This window comes from Pleurodeles waltl, chromosome 2_2 (genome assembly GCF_031143425.1).
Source record: "Pleurodeles waltl isolate 20211129_DDA chromosome 2_2, aPleWal1.hap1.20221129, whole genome shotgun sequence".
Lineage (NCBI taxonomy): Eukaryota > Metazoa > Chordata > Amphibia > Caudata > Salamandridae > Pleurodeles > Pleurodeles waltl.
This window is the reverse complement of record NC_090439.1, coordinates 1,140,087,632-1,140,113,515: the sequence shown is the minus strand read 5'-3', so window position 1 is coordinate 1,140,113,515 and position 25,884 is coordinate 1,140,087,632. Positions and strand designations below refer to the sequence as shown.

Here is a 25,884-nt window from a genome sequence, read left to right as displayed (position 1 = left end):
TTTTCACTGTGTTACTTTATGACTTATTGCACAGATACTTTACATATTGCCTTCTAAGTTAAGCCTGACTTCTCAGTGCCAAGCTACCAGAGGGTGGGCACAGGATATTTTGGATTGTGTGTGACTTACCCTGACTACAATTGTGGTCCCTGCCAACTAGAGGCCCCATTTCTGACATTCTCTACAAGCTCAAACAATGTGGCATTGGGCTTTAGAAAGAGGTCTTTCCATCATGGCTTTCCATATACCTGGAGCTCAAAATATAGAGGCAGATTTTCTCGTAGATTCCACAGAGAAAATCATAAATGGGTCTTCCCCGTCAGTGTAATCTCTTACATCTTCAAAGAATGGGGAACTACCAAATAAGATTTGTTTGCCACTGGCCAAAACAAAATATGCCAAGGCTACATGTCCAGGGCACCAGAGCCACATTCTCTGGGGAATGCCCTTTTGATAGACTGGTCAACTCCATTTGTGTATGCTTTTCCACCAATTCCACTCTTTCTGAGGGTGATTCAGAAACTCATGAGATCGAACACCACAATGATTATGATTGCTCCAGACTGGCCGAGACAATGGTGGTACACTGACCTCATATAGCTATCCATGGCCCGCCACATGCGTCGGCTACTCGGACCGAATCTCCTCACCAGACTCCACGGCAAGGTCCTGCATCTAACAAACCAGTCTTTAAATTTGGCAGCATGGCTCCTGAGATCATCCAATATGGTCATTTAAACCTCCCAGAAGATTGCATGAACATCCTAAATGAAGCTAAATGTCCGACCACAAGAACCAAGTTATGACCCTAGTTCATTACAAGAAAATGTCATTCTCCCTCACTTGTTACATCTCGTCAAGTCAGGACTACAATTATCCTATATCAAAGTACTTAGAAGCTATCACTGCGTACCGGAAGTCACCAATGCAACAGTCCTTTTTCAAAATACTAGTAGTCAAAGACTTTCTTGAAGAGCTAAAGAAAGCTGTTCTGCCAGTCAGAAGACCTTCTTCGCCTTGGGAGCTTAACTTGGTATTATCAAAATTGATGGGCCCCCCCTTCAAACCCATCTTTAGGGCAATGCTGCAACACCTAGCATGGAAAACAGCATTTCTGGTGGCAATCACTACCGCTTGTAGAGTTAGTGAGTTACAAGCCCTCTCCTCAGTAGAACCATTCACTGTTTTCTATCACAATAGGGTTGTTCTATGTACACACCCTTCATTTCTACCCAAGGTGGTGTCAGAATTTCATATCAATCAATCTATCACTCTGACTACCCTTTTTCCTTACCCTACCTCCCGAGCAGAAAGGTCTTTACATTCTCTTGACGTTAAAAGCATACTACGATTCTATTTGGATTAATCCAAATCTATTGGAAAATCTATCCACTTATTCATTAACTATTGTATTGTATTGTAATAGTATTTATATAGCGCTTACTACCCCTGACGAGGCATTGAAGCGCTTTTCGGCGAGTAGCACGCTCCTCCGGAACCCAACAAGAATTAGTGATGGATTAGTATAGGGAAATATGAGTACAGTTTTAGTATTAGTATGAGTTAATTTGAGCCGCGGATATGAGAGTTTGTTAGTTAGATTGGCTGGAGTAATGGAGGGGTGGAGGAGGAAGAAATCCAGAAGTGTTGAACTTTCAGGAAGAGAGAAGCCAGTAAAATATATATTCTCCCCAAAACACACCTGTGCACTAGAATATTTATGTCCAGAGGTAGAACCCCTTTCAAAGTAGAGAGCACCGCATAAACTCTCAACAGACATCAGGCAGCAAAGCAATCTGCCCTCCAGCGAAGTAGGACAGCACTGCACAATAATGCTCCAAGACACAGCGGGATGCACTGCACAACCGTTTCAAAGAAAGCGGCCGGGCCTGTCGGAGTCTTCAGACAAGAGTCATCATGCAGGATCACATTTTAGGTCAGTCAGGCACCATGACTAGACATTTTAAAAAACTGTTCCATTCTCATTGCAAGTTGCAAAATGTAATGACATAGGTTTGCAATTATTAACCAGTATCTCCAACAATTAGCAAATAAACTGCGGCTCAGAAAAGTAAACATTTCTGGGTCAAAATTTGCCAAAAAATAGTGCTGGGCATCAGTCTGACAGAACCACAAGTGGACAGCATTGTTGGTTAGCAACCAGTGCAGGACACGCTTGTCACCATACAATCATCTCTACTTCTAATTCCCCCTCTCATTATGGTAAATGTCCCCTGCACAAGTGCTTACTATGCTAGTCTCAGCAGAGGTTCAACCACCAAGCTCTCCGGGGTGGGAGTCTGTGTGAGGACACTGGGGTCCACTGGGGAAGGGCGATGGCTGTGGGCAATGTCCTATGCACAGGAGTCCCTGTGCAAGGCTTGGACCAGGCCCCAAACAGAACATCGGTGCTAGCTTCACTGAAAGAGAGAAGTAGTTTGGATGGGTGACATACATCTTGACTACCACTGAGGACAATTGAAGGACAAAGACTTCAGTTGTCCTCTTCACCACCATAACGAATGAGGCACCCTCCTCCGCAGTCACTGGCTGGGGAGAGACCAGGCCAGTGTCTGGTGAGGTGTCCCGTCCACTGGCATCCAACAGATCCTCATATCAGGTGTCCTCAGTCTTCTAAAGGTTTGTAACTCCATAAGAGTCCTCATTCTCCTCCCATTCATCACCCAATCCAGGCCGGTCACAAGAATACGGCACTAACTCCAACATGGGGAGCCTGCCCCCGGTAGGCGCCAGAACCTTCGCCGGTCCTGCTGTGTCAGGAATGATGTGGGCCGGTACCACCTATGGGCGTTGGTGGTGTTGGCACTGCAGTGGGAACCGTGAAAAGGCTGAGAGATGAGCAGTAGTCGAGGTCCTGAAAACGCTTAAGTTATTTGATTGCTCTACTCCCTAAAAAGCCCACACACCTGACCTCCGACAACATGCTTGCATACTTAATCCTCAGATATATCTTAAATCCCAGTGTTATACCACTGATTTCCACCACTCCCAGGTGGCTGCCCCAATGAAGAACTGACATTGGTCAACACTGTCAGTTGTGGGTGGGGTAGGGAGAGGGTTCTGTAGTGGATCCGTAAGATCTTCAGGTGGATTCCAATCAACACCAGAAGGACCGTCACTCAAACCATTGTCACCAGCAGGCTGGACTATGGCAACACATTTTACTTAAGAATCACTGCATGGCTCCTGAAGAGACTAGACAATACAAAACTCAGTAGCATGACACGTCCTTGACCTCCCCAGACAAACACACATCACACCACACCGCAAGAAGCCACACCGGTTCCCGATCCAGAAGATCCAGTTCAGGGTGCTGAATCATGCATACAAAGCCCAGCACAACGAAGGACCAGCATACATCTACAAACAAATGACCCACCAACCAACCAGACAACTGTGATCCACCTCCCTACTCCTCGCAGACCTTCCCCACCGATCCAACAGCTGATCGTGCTCCTCTCACCTTAAGGACAAAGAATGCAACCACCTTCCCCTGCACCTCAGGAATGCTGCATTGCTCCGGGAATTCAGACAAGGGCTCAAGACATGGCAGTTCAAATGAACAGAGCACAGCAAAGCAGATAGTAACTTCAGCACCTTGAGACTCTCACAGGTGATTTTCCACGTTTTATATATCCTGACTGATTGAGCCAATCATGATCCAGTAAGCCCCACTGCAGATCTTTTGTAGTCTCCTCCAAAATCTGGATGTGGCTGGAGACGTCACATTGATGGTGGGCCCACTGAGACTTCAGATCTCATTGCAGAGCCTGCAAATGTCACCTGAAATGCTTTACCAGCAGGATACAGAGGGGCACCACTCCAAGCAGCTTAAGGGCAGACCTTACTGAAACCCTCGACAAAGGCGGAAAGATCAAGTTCTTAGCCTGAATATCCAGGACTCTCCTTTCCAGGGGAAAGGGATAAACCTGAACTGTGTCCAGAATGCCTCAGATGAAGTGGGGAGCATCAGCGAATGGGCCAGTTGTGATGTCAACACATCAATAGTGAACATGAAAGATGACAAGGAGGTGCCGCATAGTCAGCAGGAGTTTGACCACTGCCAGGTGCGAGCCGGTCTTCAACAATCTGTCACCAAGGAAGAAGACTGGGAAACCTGACCTCCAAAAGGTATGCTGCTACCACTGCCATTACTTTCGTGAACAACAGAGTGGCCCTACTGAGACCAAATGGGAGCACAGCAAACTAAAAATGCACCTCCCACAGCATAAGCTGCAGTTGGGTCCAATAGGCCTGCAGGACAGGTACATGGAAACAGATGTCCTGCTGGTCCAACGGAACCATCCAGCTGCCAAGATCGATGGAAGAGCAGATCTAGCCTAGCGTGAGCATTTTGAATTCATCCTTCTAGAGGGAGGTATTGAGAGTTTGCTAGTCTTAAACAGAAAGAAGGGGTACCAGGAATACCAGAAAATACCAGAAATAGCCTCAACTCACTTCTGGCAGAGGCATCCTTGATAGCCCCTTTGGCCAAAAGGGTTGCACCTCCTACCATATGACAGGCAGGAGGTCCTTCGTCAGTCGTTCCAGGGATGGTGTAAGGTGCAGAGGAGATACCATGAAGGCTAGGGCGTACTCATTCTGGATAACATTCAGGACCCACCTGTCTGATGTTATGGACTGCCAACCCAGCAGAAATCATTAAATCCTGATTCCAACCACATGGTTATGCTGGGCCCCCTGCTGAGGTTGAAGTGGCTGTCTATATGGGGTATCTCTACTTAAACTGCACAAAGAATGTAAGGATTAATGTGGTTGGCGTGGTGGAGTAGGCAGACTCAAGGAGCACACTTCGGGCCAGCACTCTTTGAAATTGCTCCAGAGCGGAATCTGCTTTGCCCCTAGAGAGGCACACCTCATTTGGACAGGTCCATAAGGGATGACAGGATGTTGTCTGAAAACCTGTTGACCGTAACCAGGAGTGGTGACAAATTGAGACACCAGTGCAAACGGCTCACACAATGGAATCAGTGGTATCCAAGTCACAACTGATTGTGAACTTGGCAGTATCACTGCCTTTCTGTATGGCCTGAGTCACTATACAGCAAAGGTCTTCCTGAACAACTTAGGGAACTAGAGCAACAGAATCCTAGACAGCCTGGGAATAACAGCACAGCAAGCAACTGGCACTGACCGACCGTCCGGCCAAACCAGTGAAAGAAAATACCCGCATCCCAAAGACTTCCACTCTCTTGAACTCCCCACCTGAAGGAGCTGTCAGGGAAAATATTGAGTTTTGTATGAGTGGTACACGTGTGCACCGCACCAAACTCAGGAAAGGGGTGCCAAGACAAAAAGGCAGGGTTGTCAGGGGCAGGTCAGTGGCACCGCCTAATTTGGCGGATTACCAGGGGGAAGACCAAGGCTTAGCGCAGGCCCCTAATAGGGTGTCGGTGAGTGCCTCAGTAAAGGGCAGCAGGGGCACAATACTAGTTTGCCCTAACTGGAGGACTGACGGTTAAGAATGTTAAGAACTTTTGCCACCTTCTGCTTGATCATTGAAAAGAAGCCACTTCCTTCAGTGGCAGGACCTGGGAGTGAGTCAAAGCCACTCTCAGGAGAGAGGTTTCAAGACCATCAATATCCTGGAGGTCATCAAACCAGTTTTCTACATGGTAGGATTGAACAATTTTGTCTCCTGCATTCTAGTTATTATCAGAATCCTTCCCAAACAAGGTATGTAGGATATGGGCATGCCATGCTTAGCTGAGAAGCTAATCAGCTCGGATGGAGAAGGTTGTGGTTCAACAAGGCGCAGACTCGGAGCACAAAGGGCTGCACCTTGTCTTCTGGCGTCCATGTGAGTCCACATTGGTATTGATGTTCCTAAACAGGCATGAAGTACAGAACCGGAGGTGGGGAGGAGGAGACGGTTTGAAAGGCTCCAATGGCACAGCATTCGAGTCAGTGTATCCAACTGGTGTCAAGGGCAAACTCGCCCACTGTATCCCATAAGGACAACTTCTTGGCTCAATGGGGCCCACAGGCACACGAGAGGGAGTCACAAGGGATCAGAAGAATAAGGCCTCACCACCCTCCTGGATCTGCCTTGGTGTTGCAGGTAGCCTTGGAAACTCAGATTGAGGTATCAGGAGTAACAGAACGGGCCCCAACGTCGACAAACTTCAGGAGCGAGATAAAGAGACATAGCGATGCCCTCTGTATGAGAGTAGAAGGACTGAGCTGAATGCTGCTTGGATCATTAGTTTTTTCTTCGACGTACCAGAAGATTTTAAATGTGCTGAAAATCAACCTCGTGATCAACTTCTGGACCAGAAACGTGACCAACACTGACCTCTTGATCAATCTTAGCAAAGATTCTTCTGATGATTGGCCACATATACTTTTGCTTTGCAGTCCTGCATAACCTTCAGGTTCATCATGCGCAATTACTGCAGGCCTTAAAGTTATGACTTCACCCCAGGCAAACCTAATGAGGATCTGTCGCAGACACTGGTTTGCGATAGTCACTAAAATGTTTAAGCCTGGTTGTCTTGGGAACTAACAAGTCTCTTGCAGTGTGTGAATTTTAGGGAAATGGGCCTCGAAAGGGACAAGAGGTAGCTCTGGATTTCAGTCTAATGGTCCTTTATGGCAAGGTTTAGCAACATCCAAACAATCCAGAGCTAGATGGATTGTCTCTTGCACTTCTTTATGCTACTAAATTACAAACAAGCCCTTGCCAGGCAAACCTAAGGCCCACTCAACAAGGGGGGTTGCTGCAACAACAGCTTGGATTAGACAAGTTCCAATTCTAGACATCTGCAAGGCAGCCACTCGGAGGTCACACATTCACAAATCACTATTGTCTAAACACTGACACGCAAGCCAAGTCTAGATTTGGTAAAAACATTCTCAGAAATGTAGTCAAATAATTGAATTGTTCACCTCAAACCTATTTCACTTTATACATCCACAAAAAGTACAGCTTGACAGCTGCATAAGGAGCTTATGCTTTTTGCTTGCTACTCTGTTTAAGGTTTACGACTATCAATGAAGACCCTACAATGCAGAAGGAATAGTTACATACCTGTAGACATAGTTCTGCATCTTAGGAATCTTCATTGAAGTCATAAACAGCCTCCCTTCTTCCCGGATGTCAAGGTGTATTCTGTGCATCATGTAAAAAAGAATTGACACTCTCAAGCAAATTGCCACTACAGTGCATACTGGGATAGGGTCTCTCTGGGGTCCTTAAAGTTATAGATCCTTTTTTCTAAGCTTCCCAGTGTGAGCCTATTAAGCTGTCTTTTCCTTCCTATACTGTATCTAGTATAAGGCAGCCTTCTCTATGACAATGTGTTGCAAATGTCCAAAAAAGGCCCTTTTTTAGTATATACAGTCTCCTATTCTCAAGCATTCTCCAGGAAAATAAATCTCTGACAGTCTACACTGACTTTATATGGAAAATGGCTTTCAGTTATCAACACTATGCAGATATTTTTCTGGACTCTTAAAATATATATATATTGAAGCAAGTGTTCTGGAGTATGTGCAGGCAGCACGGAATTATTCAAGGTTTATGACTTCAATGAAGATTCCTACGATGCAGAACTATGTCTATAGGCATGTAACTTTTCCTTCTACTCTCTCCGGGGGAGGCAGAAAGCCCACTAGAAACCAGAGATTACTTTCTTTTTGTATTATTTGTATTAGTGGGGGCTGCCCAGCATGGGCATGGCCATGCCACCACCCCCCCAAAATAGGGAAACAGTCTTTCTGCCGCCTCCTTGGTGGGAAGATGGGGGCCATTACCCCCATCTGCCTCTTTGAGAGGAGCGGAGGAGCAGAAAGCCCACTAGACACCAGGGATTACTTTTTTTGTTATTTGTATTGGTGGCGGTGACCCAGCGTGGGCATGGCCATTGCGCCCCCCAACCCGAAAAGATGGAAACAGTCTTTCCGCCCACTGGACACCAGGGATTACTTTTTTTTTGTAGGGGTGGGGGCTGCCCAGCATAGGCATGACCATGCCCACACCCCATCAAAATTGGGGATAAAAGTATTTCTGCTCCCCTGCATCCCAATGGCAAGCAAGAGGATATTAGATTCTTCTGGGTGTTGTTTTTACAAATCGGCCAGGAGAGTTTGGCTAACTCTAAGTATCATCCCACTTACAATGGTGAACAGCTACACTTTTTGGTCTTGGAAAGGCTGCCACCTGGAAAAACCAATCAGACCCAGACAGTTCTGAAAACTAGACATCTGAGGGAGTCCAGAGCAATGTGCTTCGCATCCATCCCACACCATTTTCTTACCTACAATGCTCTGCAAACCTCAATTGTTGTCTAAAAACACACATTTCTCCTCACATTTCTGTGATGGAAACTTCCGGAATCGGCAGGAATCCACAAAATTCATAACACCCAGCATAGCCCGACTTCTGCTGATAGAAATACTGTGCCACTTGTGTGGTTGGGCCTAGTGCCAGCGACAGGACCATATCGCACGATGTCATTAGGAGTCCCTATGCAAGGGCTCCCATTGCCACTGGTTTGATAAGTACCTGTCACTGGCACTAGGCCCAGCCACACAAGTCAGGTACAATTTTTATCAGAAGACTTAGGAGAATGCTGGGTGGAAGGAAGTGTTTGGCTCTGTGCAGATTACTGAACATTCCCCAACCAGAAACGTCAAGCATCCCTCCATCTCAAGACATCTGGGTCAGGTTAACCAACTTCTTCCACAGGATAATCAAAGACATATATGACAGCTTCGGATCCCAAGACCCTTCGAGCCCTCCAACAACCACCCAGATCCGACCCATCGAACCACCTCAGACCCTGCACCGCTGAACCACCCTCACCACAGACTAGACCCGCACCATCATGAGCAGCATCCACTCCGGAGCCCCTCAGGACTCCTGTCCTCAACACATTTTCAACAAGGCCAACAAATCCATCGCACCTGAGCTCCGACACAGATGACATCCACTTGCTTCTTGACTGCGGCCATATAGCAGCCCTCATCCTACTGGACCCATCACCCACCTTCGACAGTCTCATGCCTCACCCTCTGCTCCAGGCTCTACGCAGTTGGCATCCGCGGAAAGGCCCTACAATGGATACGCTCTTTTCTGCCTGGCAGAACACAGAGAGTCAGACTCCCACCTTAGCTGTCAGAACCCACGGAGATCAGCTGCAGAGTTCCACAGGGCTCCTCCCTGAGCCCCACACTCTTCAACATCTACACGGCAACATCCATTGTCAGGGACCATGGGCTGAACATCATCTTCTGCCGACAATACCCAGCTGATCTTCTCACTGACTGAAATCTCCAATACTGCCAAGAAGAATTTCCACAACAGGATGGAAGCTGTCACCGCCTGGATGAAGGACAGCTGCCTCAAGCTCAACTCCGACAAGACTGAGATCCTCATGTGGGGAACATCCACATCAGCGGGGGAGGACTCCTGGTGGCCATCAACCCTCGGCACCCTGCCACCCCACCCCAACAAATCACACACGCAACCTCAACTTCATACTGGACTGCTCAGCATGACCTGCCATTTGCATCGTCCTGCTTTCACACACTCCGACTTCTCCGGAACATCTACAAATGGATCCCAAAGGACTGCCGCAAAACTGTAACCTATGCCCTGGTCACCAGCAGACTCGACTATGGCAATGCCCTATATGCAGATACCACCCACAAGTGGTACTACCCACAAGAACCTGAAGAAATGACAGCACATCCAAAACTCCTCTGCCAGACTCATCCTGGACATTCCCCGCTGCAAACATTTCGCCAACCACCTAAGACACCTCCACTGGCTTCCTATAGAGAAAATACGTAACTTCAAGCTCTCCGTCCACTCTTACAAGGCCCTCCATGACCTAGGACTGCCTACCTCAACCACTGCATCACCTCCTACTCCCCCACCAGACATCTCTGCTCAACATGCACTCTCCACCGTACCCCATATACGGAAGGCCTCAGCTGTTTGAAGATCCTTCACCTACCTCGTGGCATAGAGCTGCCCCTGCACCTCAGCCAGTCACCATCACTGACTCAATTCAGGGAGGACCTTAAAACCTGGCTCTTCAACTGGAGCTTAGAGGACTAACCCCCCGAGTGCCTTGAGTTGCCCTTTATGTTTTGATTTGATTTGATCACAGACATGTGAGGGAAATATGCTTTATTAGTCAAAGTTTGAGGTTTGCAAGAGATTCTGGTATTGCACCATGGTAAGAGCCATGCAATTCACCCCATCCTCGGTTACTCTAGCTGTCTAGTTTTCAAACATGTACAGGTTTGATGGGTTTTTCCAGTGCCAGCTGAGCTAGGGCCCAAAAACCACAGCTGCTAACTTTGCAATAAATGGGTCAGTTCTACGTAGAAAAATTTGATATATCCATGTTGCATTTTGGTCCGTTTCCTGTTGTGGGCACTAGGCTTACCCACACAAGTGAGGTACCATTAGGAGAATGCTGGGTGGAAGGACGTTTCTGGCTCTATGAAGATTCCAGACCTTTCCATCACAGAAATGTGAGGAAAATGTGTTTTAAGTCAAGTGTGAGGTTTGAAAGGGATTCTGGGGAACAACCTGGTAAGAGACATGCAAGTCACCCCTTCCTGGATTCCCCTAATGTAGTAAGTTGGGCTCTGGTTGTAGTACCCCCCTTGTTTCTTTTTTTTGCCTGGTGTCAGTATGTTTTGATTGTAGTGCACTGGGATCCTGATAACCAGGACCCCAGTGCCTGTGCTTTCTCCTCTAAATTTGGTTGCTAGTGATCTGTACACCCCACAATTGGCATACTGGTGCACCCATTAAGTCCCTAGTATATTGTACTTAGGTACCCAGGGCATTGGTACACCAAGGGCCCCCATAGGCTACAGCATGTATTGTGCTACCCATGAGAGTCCATGCAAACTGTGTCTGCAGGCCTGCCATTTCATCCTGCGTGAATTGGTGCATGCACCCTATCACTACAGATGGGGTTTGTAAGGGTACCCTGCTCATGCCACAGATAAAAGGCATGAGCAGGATACCCCTACAAACCCCAGACTCCATTCCCTGAACTTTGTAAGTTTGTGTAAGCCATCTTAAGGTATGTAATGGACTCTGGTCAACACAAGTAATCCAACTACATAACAGCTTCTTTGAACCGAGACATGTTTGGTATCAAACATGTTGGAATCATGCAACTACACTGATTCCAGTTCTAGATGCATGATCCCCTGTAATCTGGGTGTTCCTTAGAGGACCCAACTGTGCAGATTCCAAAACTTTCTATCACAGAAATATGAGGAAAATGTTTTTTTTGTCAAATTGTGAGGTTTACAAGGGATTTTTGGTAAAATAACCTGGTGAGAGCCATGCAAGTCTTCTAGGTGTCTAGATTTAAATAATGTACAGGTTTACTAGGTTTCCCTAGGAACCAGCTGAGCTAGGGCCCAAAAACCACAGCTACCCACTTTGCAAAAAATGGGTCAGTTTTGCGTGGAAAAATTTGATGTATCCATGTTGCCTTTCTGGTTGCGGGCACTAGGCCTACCTACACAATTGAGGTACCATTTTTATCAGGAGACTTAGGAAAATGACGGGTGGAAGGAAGTGTGTGACTTCCAGAACTTTCCATCACCGAAGTGTGAGGAAAATGTGTTTTTAATCAAAGTTTGCGGTTTGCAAGGGATTCTAGGTAAAACAACCTGGTGAGAGTCACACAAGTTACCCATTCTGGATTCCTCTAGGTGTCTACTTTTCACAAATGTACAGGTTTGCTAGATTCTCCTAGATACCAGCTGAGCTAATGTAGGAGGCTGGCCTGGTTTGTAGTGGGTACCTAAGGTACTTACACCTTATACCAGGTCCAGTTATCCCTTATTAGTAAAATGTAGACAGTGTCTAGAAGCCAGGCTCTCTAGGGGTAGTGTGGATGAGCAGCCAAGGCCTAACTAGGAGACATGCAAAGCTAATAAAATACAACTGTAGTCACACAGTACTTACACACATGAAAGAAAAAACTCAGTGTTACAAAAATAAAGGTACTTGGTAGCTGTAGAAACAGTTAGAAAACAATGAAAATAGTGAAAATCACAATAGTTAAAAATGGGCCTGGGGGAACAAAAAACATATACTAAGAAAGTATAATGCAAATGTCGGTTTCCCACCTAGGCAAGTGTAGTGTGTAGAGGGGCGCTGGGAGTATGAGAAAACACCAAAGGTAAGTAATAGAACCCATCTCATAGCCCAGGAAAGCAGGAGTAAATCACAGTAACGTTCCGAGAACACACAAGAACACGAAAAAGAAGATTATGCAAGAACCAGAAGAGACTGCAAGACACCAACGATGGATTCCTGGACCTAAGGACCTGCGGAGGAAGGGGACCAAGTCCAAGAAGTACAGACGAATCCTTGGAGAACAGGAGCCCCTGCTAACCCGGATGAAGGTGCAAAAGAAGAACCACCGGTGAAGAACAATAGTTAGCACTGCACCCAAAAAGACAGATGTGGGTTCCTGGTTGGTGCAGATGATGTCCCACACCAGATTGATGGTTGCAGTCCGGTTTGCGTCGCTGGGTACTGCCAACAAACCTTGGCACATGCAAAGCTCGCAGTTAGCACAAAATGGCACTGCCCGGGACCTGGTGGACTCTACCCAGGAGGGTGAGTCATAGGGGGCTCTCAGCAACCCACAGATCTCTCAAAAGACCAGGCAGCGCGCACAGGGGTCCCACAGCATGGGGACAAAGAAGATGCAAAAGGAGGCCAACGCAGCACTACAACAAAGGGTCCCATGCTGCCGGAGAACCACACAGGAAGCTGTGCATCACAGGATAGAGTGCTGGGGGCTGGAGCTGCACGGTGAGTGAAGAACTTTGTGGAAGGATGCCAACAAGCCTTGACAAATGCAAAACATGTGGTGCACGGGGGTACTGTCTTGCGTGGGGAGACAAGCTCTTACCTCCACCAAAGCTGGACAGAGGGGTGTCAGGACCATCGGGACCACTTCAGTCCACCACCCGTGATGCTGGATCCACGCACTTCATCAGGAGAGGAGACCCCTGCTACTGGTCATCCTGCAAAGGGGTGCCTGCTGAAGCAGGGGAGTGTCTCCTTCACTCCAAGGGAGATTCCTTTCTTCTGGTGCAGGCTAAGGCCAGGCTGTCCTCTGAGGATGCATGACTGGGATACAGTTGCAGTTGCTGAAGATACAATGTTGCAGAAACCGTCTTTGCTTCTTTGTTGCAGTTTGTAGAGTTCCTAGGGGGTCCAGATGCAGTTTCTTCGATAAGAAGGTGAAGTAAAGGATGCAGAGGATTCCTGCTGGAGTCTTGCAATCCGAATCTGAAGAACCACCCAAGAGAGAGACCCTAAATAGCCCTGAAACAGGGATTGGTCAGCTAAACAGGTAAGCACCTATCAGGGAAGGGCTCTGACGTCACCTGCTGGCACTGGCCACTCAAATGCTCCCAAAGAGTCCTGCCAACTTCGAATCCAAGATGGTAAAACCTAGGGACCCTTTGGAGGAGCTCTGAATACCACGCCTGGGATGGTGATGGACAGGGGAGTGGTCACTCCCCTTTCCTTTGTCCAGTTTCACACCAGACAGGGACTGGGGCTCCCTGAACCGGTGTAGACTGGATTATGCAAGGAGGGCATCATTTGTGCCCTTCAAAGCATTTCCAGAGGCTTGGAGAGGCTACCCCTCCCAAGCCGGTAACACCTATTTCCAAAGGGAGAGGGTGTAACACCCCTCTCCCAAAGGAAATCCTTTGTTCTGCCTTCCTGGGCCCGAGCTGCTCAAGCAGCAGGAGAAGGGCAGAAACCTGTCTGAGAGGTGGCAGCAGCTGGGGCTGCCTGGAAAACCTCAGAAGGCTGGAATGGCAATACTGTGGGTCCTCTAAGGAGCCCCCAGAGAGCATGGAATCATACAACCAATGCAATGTATAATTCCAACATGTTTGATACCAAACATGCCTATGTTCGGAGTTACCATTATATAGCTGGACATAGGTAGTGACCTATGTCCAGTACACACGTAAAATGGCGTCCCTGCCCTCACAAAGTCAGTGAAAATTGTCCTGGAGGTCGTGGGGGCACCTCTGCTAGCGCAGGGGTGCCCTCACACACAGGTCCTCTGCACCCTGCCCTCAAGGCTGAAGGGGCTGCTACAGGGGTGACTTATAAGTGACCTGGTGCACTGTAAAGGGCAGTGAAAGGGTGCATGCACCTTTTCACTCAGGCTGCAATGGCAGTCCTGTAGAAGCCTTTGCATGGGCTCCCTATAGGTGGCAAAAGAAATGCTGCAGCCCATAGGGATCCCCTGGAACCCCAATGCCCTGGGTACTTCGGTACCATATACTAGGTACTTATAAGGGGGCACCAGTATGCCAATTGTGGGTGAAATACTGGATTACCACTATCCTACAATCATAATTTAAGGGAGAGAGCATAACTACTGGGGACCTGATTAGCAGGATCCTAGTAGGCACAGTCAAACACACTGACAAACAGGCCAAAAGTGGAGGTAACCATGCTAGAAAGAGGCCACTTTCCTACAGCTAGGGCCCAAACCTCACAGCTACCCACTTTGCAAAAAACGGGCCAGTTGGGCGTAGAAAGATTTTATGTATCCATGTTGCATTTTGGACCATTTCCTGTTGCGGGCACTAGGCCTACCCACACAAGTGAGGTAACATTTTTATTGGGAAATAAGGGAACACTAAATAGAAGAAAAGTGTTATTACTAATTGTATTTCTCTGCATTTTAACCTTCCAAATATAGAACAATGTGTAAGAAAGAAGTAATTTTGAGAAAGACCCCCTAACTCACATGCTAGTATGGGTAACCACAAATTCAGAGATGTGCAAATAACCCTTGCTTCTAAACTCCATATCTTCTGCCCATTCCAGAAATACACAGGTTTCCTTGATACCTATTTTTCACTATTTATATTTTACCATAGGAATTTGTCTGTACCCGGTACACAATGAAAAACCATTGCAAGGTGCAGCTCAGTTATTGGCTCTGGGTACCTTGAGTTGTTGGAAAACCCACAAACCTATTTAGCCCCACAACCAGAAGGGTCTAGCAGATGTAATGGTATATAGCTTTTGTGAATCCGCCATCATGATGACAAGTTACAAATGAAAACATTGTCACACATGCCCGTTTTGTTCTACTAATTTTCAATATTACATAGGATATAATGGAACTTGTAATAGGCGGACGGGATATCCGTCACATTTGTGATGGAGTGATCCCCCTCCGCCAAACTCGTAATGAGGCCTTTAGTTCAACTGGGAAAACCTTGAAGGCTCTACATAAATGACCCCTTGCTGAATTCAGAATGTATAGCTTTCCGGGACCCGCCATGGGTTTCACCCCCGTTTCCACCGCAAACTATAACGAGGTTGAAAGCAAGAAGAAAAGGAGAAATGGGCTATCTCCCAGTAAAATAGCAAAACTGTGTCAAAAAAATTGTTTTTTTTAATCAAGTCTGCCTGTTCCTGAAAGCTGGGAAGATGGTAATTTGAGCACCACAAACCTTTTGTTGATGCCATTTGCAGGGAAAAAACTGGCACTTTTATTTTGCAGCACTTTTTTTCACATTTTTTACAAAGAAAACAAAATAGCTATACTAGCTATAGTTTGGCTTATTTATCGGTCACCTCCAGGGGACTCCACAAATCGTGGCTACCTTTAGAATCAGTAGGGTGTTTGAAAAAAAGGATGTAAATTTGGCGTGGATAGCTTATGTGCACAAAAAGTTATGGAGACCTAGGGGTGAACTACCCCAAATAGCCAAAAAAGGCTTAGCACTGGGGGGGAAAAGGCCTGGCAGCGAAGGGGTTAAAGGTGGTACACTCTGACCGTGCAGGAGTGTTGTATGCAGGTCATGTGGGAAGATAGCCCATTTTGCCTCATTTTCTATCATATAATCTTAGATTTCCTTTTCACTTAGGCTAGGAATATCTCCATTTTATGTTCAGTATTTTGTGTGGATTAAAATACATTTTATTTTTAAAAGCAAAAAAAATTAAATACTTATGGTGGCACAACTAGTTCTACGCTCCACGAGAGACACTTTAACTTACAGGCTTAAGGTACCCCTGGTATATACTAGGGACTTATGTGTACGTTAAGCAATGCAGACTGGGGACAAGTCAATTAAACATATGCCATTTTAATGGTCAGAGTACATGCACTGAGTCATCGATAAGAAAGGCTCGGGCATTTTAGAGTCATTACACCAGTACCTAGTGGTCAAAAGTGAGGGCTAACCTGCAAAAAGCCTGTTTCCTTACAAGATCCAAGATACACGTTGCAAGTGGATCAGCCATTTCATGTCCTACTTTTCCCAGAATGTTGTGGGGGTCATGGAAAGAGGGTCAATGTACACAGGAAATATCACTGGATGATCTTGCTATCTAAACACATTAATGCCAGAGCATAAGGGGAGAAGGACATTATGTATTGTGTTATGTCCACAGTGGCACATGCTCCCTTTCTTTTCAGCCTCTCTTGTGTCTCTTTACGTGCCCAATATTCACAATTTTCTCTTTCCTTGCACCAGTGTCTTGGGGAGGAGGAAGGAGGCACAAGCCTCTTCCACCTTGGGTATTTCCAGGGGAGAGATCCATCCACGGGTTAGGACTGGGATTGTAAATCCTGATTTGGTTCCGGGAGATGTCTGGTGATCTGCCAGATATCTCAAAACCTCACACCTTACCCAGACATGTTTGAGCTGCTCCGGCGAAGAAGAAAGGAATGCACTTGGACAGTCACATCTGTGACATCACAAGCCAATGATAGGAGCTATGCTAAAGAAATGTTTTGCGCACTCGCTCAGTCCACCTCCTCAACAGCGCTCCTGTTGCCCTGATGCGGTAGTAGATCTGAATGGATTTGGAGGAGGGGTCGGACCCCTTTGAATGGTCAGCCCCCAGACTTCTTAGCTCAAGAGACCCTCTGTTACCTCAGAGTGTGACATGAATCCCAGAAATATCTCATTTAGGTTTTTGATCCTCAGAGCAAAACATTCATTCATTACAGAGACTTTCCAATAGAGGATAATATCTGGCATGGTATTATGAGGATGGGAGTTCAGAATCCTCGAATATGGCATCGTCTGGTAAGAATGTATTTGGAAGTGGAATTGCTTGGGCAGAGGTGGTGTGGTCAGAAGAAGTTTGGTTGGGGCCTGGGCAGCAAGGCATATGGCTTGGTGGAGCCTTGTCCAACAAGAGGCAGATCTCTTACAAGGGCCAGGAACTGCCACACATTTTAGTTTGGGAAACAGTTGCTGCATTTCATATCGGAACTTTTTGTGTTCAGAAACAATAAGTGCCAACACAGTATTTTTCATCTACAAAACAAATTACTTTTAGCCAATGCACTTGGAGAGCATGATTTGAAAAGTGCTATGTTTCCCTCATTTCAACAATCATTTGAGGGATTAGACTGACTTTCTGACAAAGGGATACAAGCCCTACCTTTATAGAGAACATATTTTCCTACTCACCCTTGTAGATCTAACACTTGTGACCATTCACAGCTTTTACAGATGTTTGACAGCAAAGGTGCATTAAGGTATTTGATTTGAAACATAATTACCTGTTTCTTTCCCTTACTAAATTGTTTTATCTAGTAGTTACCCTTTTCTGAAATTATGTCCTTAAGTTACCTTTGTGTTTTACTGATGGTGGTGATGTTGTTTATCTCCTATATGTTCACTCTGCTTGAGAAGGATATATGGAGGACACAATGAAGGCAGTACTAGTAGGAGATACTATTCTTTTTTTAGAATAGGGAGCAGACTCCCAAATTATAATAAAACATTGTCTTCTTTTCTTTATAGCACCGGATGCGCCCAGAGATATCACAGCTGCTGGTCCCTCTGTTCTACAAACATCTCAAGGACCATGAATCTGTGTCCCATTTCGAAAATGTCAGGGTAAGTGGAGATGCTGTCTTCAGCTATGTCCAAGAGTAATACCCATGGACCGCAGGGGGATCTGCGACTAAAAGTTCATAGTTGATTTACACATAATGCATCCACTGGACACGGTGCCCCAAAAAAACTGTATTTCAGCTAGTCCTTCTAAAATCATCTCATGACTGTTGCTCGTGGATATTAGCTATTCCCTCTGAGCGAGTGGCAAACCAGTCCTCTCAGGCCAATCCTCACGCTGCTCTCATGCTAGGTAATAGCATGAGAGCGGTGCAGGTATTGCACAGGGAATCTTCTGTGCTGTCCCAGGTACTGATGGGATCAGGAAGCAGAGAAGTGCAAGGCAGCCGGCAGCACCAGGTAAGTGTTTTTTTTTTTAGTAACCCCCTGCACACCCCCCCACTCGCACTCCCCTACACCCCCTCAACCCAACCCACCATTTATCATTTATGTCGGTCGCAGCTGGCATGTAGACTGATGCAAGTAGTTAGGATGAAAGAGACTAAGCTTTGGCTTATATAAGGCGGCCACCAGGACCACACCAGCCGTCCTGTAGTTCTTCCGATGTAATTGCAAGAAAAATGATTTTTTTTCATTTCAACATTAACTCCAGTTTACAAACCCCTCCAGCACAAGGAATAATCCGGGTCACTTGCACCTGGCCCATCCACTGCATATCTCAGCTGAAGAACAAATAAATAACTCTGTACTGAAGAAGACCTTCTAGATCCATATCAGGATGGGCTTTGCCTGCAGCACAGAGCCAAGCACCTGCTTTACACGCCTACAGGGCATGAACTGAAATAATTTAATCCAATATTTATCTGAGTTGGTGCTTTAATTTCAGACAGCTCAGTCCAGAAACAAAAGGAAGCAAAGCTTGCAAACTGTTTCTGCGCTGTACTTCTGAAAATAGTGCTCAAACTCAGAGAAAAATAGGGTTAAATAAAGGCACCTTATTCGATGCAGCTTCATACAAATGGTGCTTGGGTTTGCACTGCTCCAACAAAGCCCCTTATGGCCTATGTACCTCCTCATGCGTACCTGTAGGGCTGCGAGCAGAGCCTGCTTGGATTGAACATCTTGGTGCAAAAGAGACACAGAATCACCCGCTTTGCTTGAACTTGACTCCCAATTTGCTGAGGCCGAATCCAGGTGATCTGTCGGTGAACATACCATGCCAACCCTCTGTACTCCGAATGACTAGAGCGACAGAAGACACTGATGATCAGATGTTTCCTTCTGTTGACCCACTACTGAGTCAGTGTTTTCCTAGAAGAGTGGAACATCAACAAGAAAACCCTTATTGCTAAACTAAGATCTGTCACTACAAGGTTGTTCTCAATGTACTTTATTTCCTATAAATGGCCAAAAGTCTTCTGTGCTCCCTTCCTATTTTCATAAAAACTGATAAGTCTCCTTAACTGAACTGGATGAAAATTGAAAATATCTGTATCCACCATCCGTTATTTCCATCTGCCAGAAAGTTTTAATACCAACTTGGAGTATTCGTCAACCCAACCAAAACCTTAAGGAGTACCATTACAAGACCACTCTGAATGTCCCCAATCACAGGATTCCATCAAAGACAATCATTGCAGCTCATTATATACCAGAGATGTCTACATCAGCAAAAGAATTAAACAAAAGTTGAAGAAAATATGCCAACCCTTGAAACACTACAAGCTTTAAGTCCAAAGGCATCTTCTCCTTTTCACCGAGTCTGTGTGTTTCAAAAGCTATATTAACAAACCTAGAAAAGGCCCAGTAATGTCTAGCCTTGAATTGTATGTCAGCCCAAAAGAGAAACAAAGATTTCAGACTAAGAAGGGCGCAGATACTAGACTGCAGACATTAGTTGAACAATAATTTATTCATTTCCTGGCTTGAGGGTCACTTCCATGTAAAACTAGATGGAGCACTATTTAGACTCATTTACACTGTTAGGCTTTACCTGGGAATGTGTTGCCTAGATTCATCAGCTTCTCGCAAGAATCAGCAATTACAAAGCAGTCGGAATCACGCATGCCTTTACAACCCAGGCCTCACAACGCATGCGTCTTTACCACGCATGCATCTTTACCACGCGTGCCTTTACAACCCAGGCCTCACAACGCATGCATCTTTACCACGCGTGCCTTTACAACCCAGGCCTCACAACGCATGCGTCTTTACCACGCGTGCCTTTACAACCCAGGCCTCACAACGCATGTGTCTTTACCACCCGTGCCTTTACAACCCAGGCCTCACAACGCATGCGTCTTTACCACCCGTGCCTTTACAACCCAGGCCTCACAACGCATGCGTCTTTACCACCCGTGCCTTTACAACCCAGGCCTCACAACGCATGCGTCTTTACCACCCGTGCCTTTACAACCCAGGCCTCTCAACGCATGCGTCTTTACCACGCGTGCCTTTACAACCCAGGCTTTACAACGCATGCGTCTTTACCACGCGTGCCTTTACAACCCAGGCCTCACAATGCATGCGTCTTTACCACGCGTGCCTTTACAACCCAGGCCTCACAACGCATGCGTCTTTACCACGCGTGCCTTTACAACCAAGGCTTTACAACGCATGCGTCTTTACCACGCGTGCCTTTACAACCCAGGCCTCACAACGCATGCGTCTTTACCACGCGTGCCTTTACAACCCAGGCCTCACAACGCATGCATCTTTACCACGCGCGTGCCTTTACAACCCAGGCTTTACAACGCATGCGTCTTTACCACGCGTGCCTTTACAAACCAGGCTTTACAACGCATGCGTCTTTACCACGCGTGCCTTTACAACCCAAGCATTACAACGCATGTGTCTTTACCACGCGTGCCTTTACAACCCAGGCTTTACAACGCATGCGGCTTTACCACGCGTGCCTTTACAACCCAGGCCTCACAACGCATGCGTCTTTACCACGCGTGCCTTTACAACCCAGGCCTCACAACGCATGCGTCTTTACCACGCGTGCCTTTACGACCCAGGCCTCACAACGCATGCGTCTTTACCACGCGTGCCTTTACAACCCAGGCCTCACAACGCATGCGTCTTTACCACGCGTGCCTTTACAACCCAGGCTTTACAACGCATGCGTCTTTACCACGCGTGCCTTTACAACCCAGGCCTCACAACGCATGCGTCTTTACCACGCACGTGCCTTTACAACCCAGGCTTTAAAACGCATGCGTCTTTACCACGCGTGCCTTTACAACCCAGGCCTCACAACGCATGCGTCTTTACCACGCACGTGCCTTTACAACCCAGGCTTTACAACGCATGCGTCTTTACCACGCGTGCCTTTACAACCCAGGCCTCACAACGCATGCGTCTTTACCACGCACGTGCCTTTACAACCCAGGCTTTACAACGCATGCGTCTTTACCACGCGTGCCTTTACAACCCAAGCATTACAACGCATGCATCTTTACCACGCGTGCCTTTACAACCCAGGCTTTACAACGCATGCGTCTTTACCACGCGTGCCTTTACAACCCAAGCATTACAACGCATGCGTCTTTACCACGCGTGCCTTTACAACCTAGGCCTCACAACGCATGCGTCTTTACCACGCATGCCTTTACAACCCAGGCTTTACAACGCATGCGTCTTTACCATGCATGCCTTTACAACGACTTTTAGCTGTAAAAGCACAATGGTAAGGGCACATGTGTTGTAAACGTTTTACAGATAATTGTATCTCGCAGGTAAATATTAAGGGCCTTATTTCGAGTTTTGCGGACGGTTGTGACGTAGTAACCCCTCCACCAAACTCTAAATCAGGCCCTAAGTGTTTTATATATTTATAAACAGATAGATAGATAGATAGATAGATAGATAGATAGATAGATAGATAGATAGATAGATAGATAGATAGATAGATAGATAGATAGATAGATATTTTATATACATATATATAAGGAAAATTTAGTTTTTTGGATTTAGAAGGGGTGTGGGTTTCTGGGTGGCAAGAGCATTTTTAGGATTATGGTGGGCATGCGTCTTTGGGTGGCAAGGGCATTTTTTAGGGTTTAGGGTGGTATGGGTTTTTGGGTACAAGGACATTTTTAGGGTTTTTGGTAGGTATGGGCTTTTTCGGTGGCAAGTGTTTTTTTAGGGTATAGAATGAGTGTGATTATGGGTGGCAAGAGCATTTTTAGGGTTTAGGGTGTCGTAGTTTGACTCTTGCTCCAGGCAAGACTGCTGGTTTAAGGATGGCAGTACTTATGTTTGTAGGCGACTAGGCCAGTCCTACAACAAGTCGCAACTTTCGTCCCAACCCTCCTGGCTCACAAGCAGTACCTCACCAAAACCCAAACAGTAAAACATGATTTGTGTCAGTCTTTACGCATGGACTCGAGAGTGAGACATCTCAGGGAGGTCGTGGTTAAACAGAGATTACCCCTTTCTCACATGAGCAACATGTCTCAGTCAAACACACAGGCAATGAAAGAGATGCAGTGGAGGTTTCAATAGGTGTTATTAACAACACTGCAATCTACAATAAGTTGCATGGGCTGCAATGATTAGGATAATGAATAATGCAAGGAACAGAATGGTAAAAACAAGAGTCATGAATACAAAGACCCCAACTATCTTGCAATAACATGTAGTATGGAATAGATGTGAAATGAACCCTAATATCCTATCATGATGAACCTAATCTCTAACCTAAAGAGAGATAGGTGTGTTAAACCTAATTTTCCAGTACCATGTCCATGAGAAGAGCCCCCCCAAACCTCGTTACCTTGGAATGAGGTCTCTAGATTAGACTCTGTGGGAACACGAAGACTGGGTCAGCATCAAGGTGACGTGTAGCATAGATAGCGTTGGTGGCATCTGGTAGGAATCCCTCTGATTATCTTGTCTGTGTGAGATGTATTTATTTAGGTCTTGTAGGACCCCTGACGCAGGTATGTTCCCAAACAATAGATAAGAAGGTATGCTTGGGCAGCAATTATATAAACAATTCCCTGAAAATTTACATTATGGCCCTAATTATGACTTTGGCGATCTTCCTTGAAGACCGCCAAAGCCACGGGTGCCAGGAGAACGCCAGTGCTGGATGGATGTGGGTTTTGGGTAGCAAAGGCATTTTAGGGTTTAGGGTGGATGTAGGTTGTGGTTGGCAAGGGCAATTTTAGAGTTTAGTGTGAGTTTTTGGGTGTCATGGGCAATTTTAGAGTTTAGTGTGGGCTTTTGAGTGGAAAGGGTATTTTTAAGGTTTAAGGTGGGTGTGGGTTTTTGGATGGAAAGGGCTTTTCAGGGTTTTTGATAGGGGTGGGTTTTTGGGTGCCAAGGGCATTTTATTAGGGTTTAGGGTGGATTTGGGTTTTTGGGTGGCAAGGGTGTTTTCAGGATTTAGGGTGGATATAGAGTTTTGGGTGGCAAGGGCATTTTTAAGATTTAGGGCGGTGGTAAGGGCTTTTTTAGGTTTTAGGGTGGGTGCGACTCTTTGGGTGGCAAGAGTACTTTTAGGGTTTAGGTTGGGTGTAGGTTTTGGGTGTCAAGGGCATTTTTAGGGTTTAGGGTGGGTGTGGGTTTTGGGTGGCAAGGGTTTTTTAGGTTTTGGGGTGGGTGTGGGTTTTTGAGTGGCAAGGGTATTTTTAGGGGTTAGCGTGGGTGTAGGTTTTTTCTGGCAGGGGCATTTTTAGGGTTTAGGGTGGGTATGTTTTTTTGGGCAGCAAGGGCATTTTTAGGGGTTAGGGTGGGTGTGGAGTTTCGGGTGGAAAAGGCATTTTTAGTAGGTGTGGATTTTTGGGTGTCAAGGGCATTTATTAGGGTTTAAGGTGGGTTTGGGTTTTTGGGTGACAAGGGTGTTTTTAGGATTTAGGGTAGGTGTGGCTTTTTGTGTGGCAAGGGCATTTTTAGGGTTTAGGGTGGTGGCAAGGGCTGTTTTAGGTTTTAGGGTGGGTGTGAGTTTTTGGGTGGCAAGGGTATTTTTAGGGTTTAGGGTGGGTGTGGGTTTTTGGGTGGCAGGGGCATTTGTGGGGTTTGGGGGGGTTGGTTTTTGGGTGGCAAAGGCATATTTAGGATGGAGGGTTGGTTTGAGTTTTAGGTGGCAAGGGCAATTTTAGGGTGTAGGGTGGGTGTGGGTTTTTGGGTGGCAAGGGCCTTTTTAGGATTTAGGGTGGGTGTGGGTTTCTGGGTGGCAAGGGCATCTCTAGGGTTTAGTGTGGGTGTGGTCTTTTGAGTGGAAGGGCATTTTTAAGGTTTAAGGTGGGTGTGGGTTTTTGGGTGGCAAGGGCATCTCTAGGGTTTAGTGTTGGTGTGGGTTTGTGGATCGCAAGGGCTTTTTCAGGTTTTAGGGTGGGTGTGGGTTTTTGGGTCGCAAGGGTATTTTTAGGGTTTAGGGTGGGTGTAGGTTTTTGTGTGGCAGGGGCTTTTTTAGAGTTTAGTGTGGGTTTTTGGGTGTCATGGCCATTTTTAGAGTTTAGGGTGGGTGTGGGTTTTTGGGTGGCAAGGGCATTTTTAGGGTTTAGAGTGGGTATGGGTTTTTGGGTGGCAAGGTAATTTTTAGGGCTTAAAGGTGGGTGTGAGTTTTTGGATTGCAAGGGCATTTTTTGGGTTTAGGACGGGTATGAGTTTTTGGGATGTGGGTTATTAAGGTTATATAAGTAATTTACCACACTCCAAAGTTCCTTTGGGCAGATTTATTGATAAAACAGCAACCACCAACACGTTTCAACACCACTTGAGTCTTGCTCACGGTTAATGAGTTTTTTCTCTTAACACCCTTAAATAGTGTGATGTCATTATTACCGCCCCATTGCATTCTGGTTATGGTAGTTTTGGCATTATACAAAAAAATATATATAAAAATTAAAATAAACACTATCATCCAAATTATAATCCTAAAGTTGAAAGAATGTCCAATGAAGAATATTGATTTACAATAATTACTTCTATGTATATGAGACCTAAATCCAATGTTATTCTCTACATTTTCAACATATTTCCTCCCTCTGAAGAAGAGAATACTGGAACATATTAGAGCAATTCAACATCAAGATCTGAGTTATGCAGTGGCTATATTTGCTTTGATAAATGGAGCATGATAAGATTGGTGATAATTCCATCCTCAAAAAAATAAAAAATCAATTATTTTTATTTTTTTTAAATGAAAAGAAGAAAAAAGAAATCTAAAGAATTGAAAAAAGAGATATACATATACAAATATGCAAGTAGGTGTATGTATAATATTCTCATGGTGAAAATCTATCAGTTGTAAAAAGGGAGGAATGTAGAGAATAACATTGGATTTTTTTTACATTGGATTGAGAATAACATTGGAGTTAAGATTTTCCAATTACACCTACAATATATTTTTTACCTAAAATTCATAAGACTCTTACAAATCCCCCAGGAAGACCAATTATATCAGTGTGTGGTTCAGTTTTTGACAATATCTCTAGATATGTGGACTTCTATTTGGCTCCCACGGTAGCCTCACTGACTTCATACATAAAAGATACAAGAGACTTCCCAAAGGCAATAGCAGATATATCATCGTAACCTGATTTTTTCTTGGCAACCATAGATGTAGTGTCATTGTACACGTCAATTTGTCATGAGATTGGTCTCTTTGCCTTAGAATATTTTTGGAAACAGAGAAATATCAAAGAAACAAGTCATTCATTAATGCTGTTAGAGATGGTGAAAATGTGTTTCCAAAATAATGTCTTCCTATTCAATCGTCAAGTGTACAAGCAAAAACAAGGTACAGCTATGGGAATCTCATTATCTCCAAGTTATACAAACCTCACTATGGGATGGTGGGAAAGAGAAATAGCACGGCAAGATCAATATTTGGAATATGTGAATAGAATTGTTTTGTGGTTTCGGTACATTGACGATCTTTTCATAATATGGAACGGATCTAAAGAAGACTTAACATCATATTTTCAATTACTAAATGATAATATCTATGGTCTTCAATTCACCTTT

The 25,884-nt window shown here is 45.6% G+C and overlaps 1 protein-coding gene across 1 annotated transcript in view; it reads left to right on the top strand.

Annotated features, from left to right (window-relative positions):
* Window positions 1–25,884, top strand: part of LOC138282969 (NFX1-type zinc finger-containing protein 1-like) — a 459,320-nt gene that overhangs the window by 397,065 nt on the left and 36,371 nt on the right. The window contains exon 16 of the mRNA XM_069221050.1: window positions 17,851–17,946. Within this exon, the coding sequence (XP_069077151.1) occupies window positions 17,851–17,946 (96 nt within the window). The remainder of the gene's footprint in view (window positions 1–17,850; window positions 17,947–25,884) is intronic.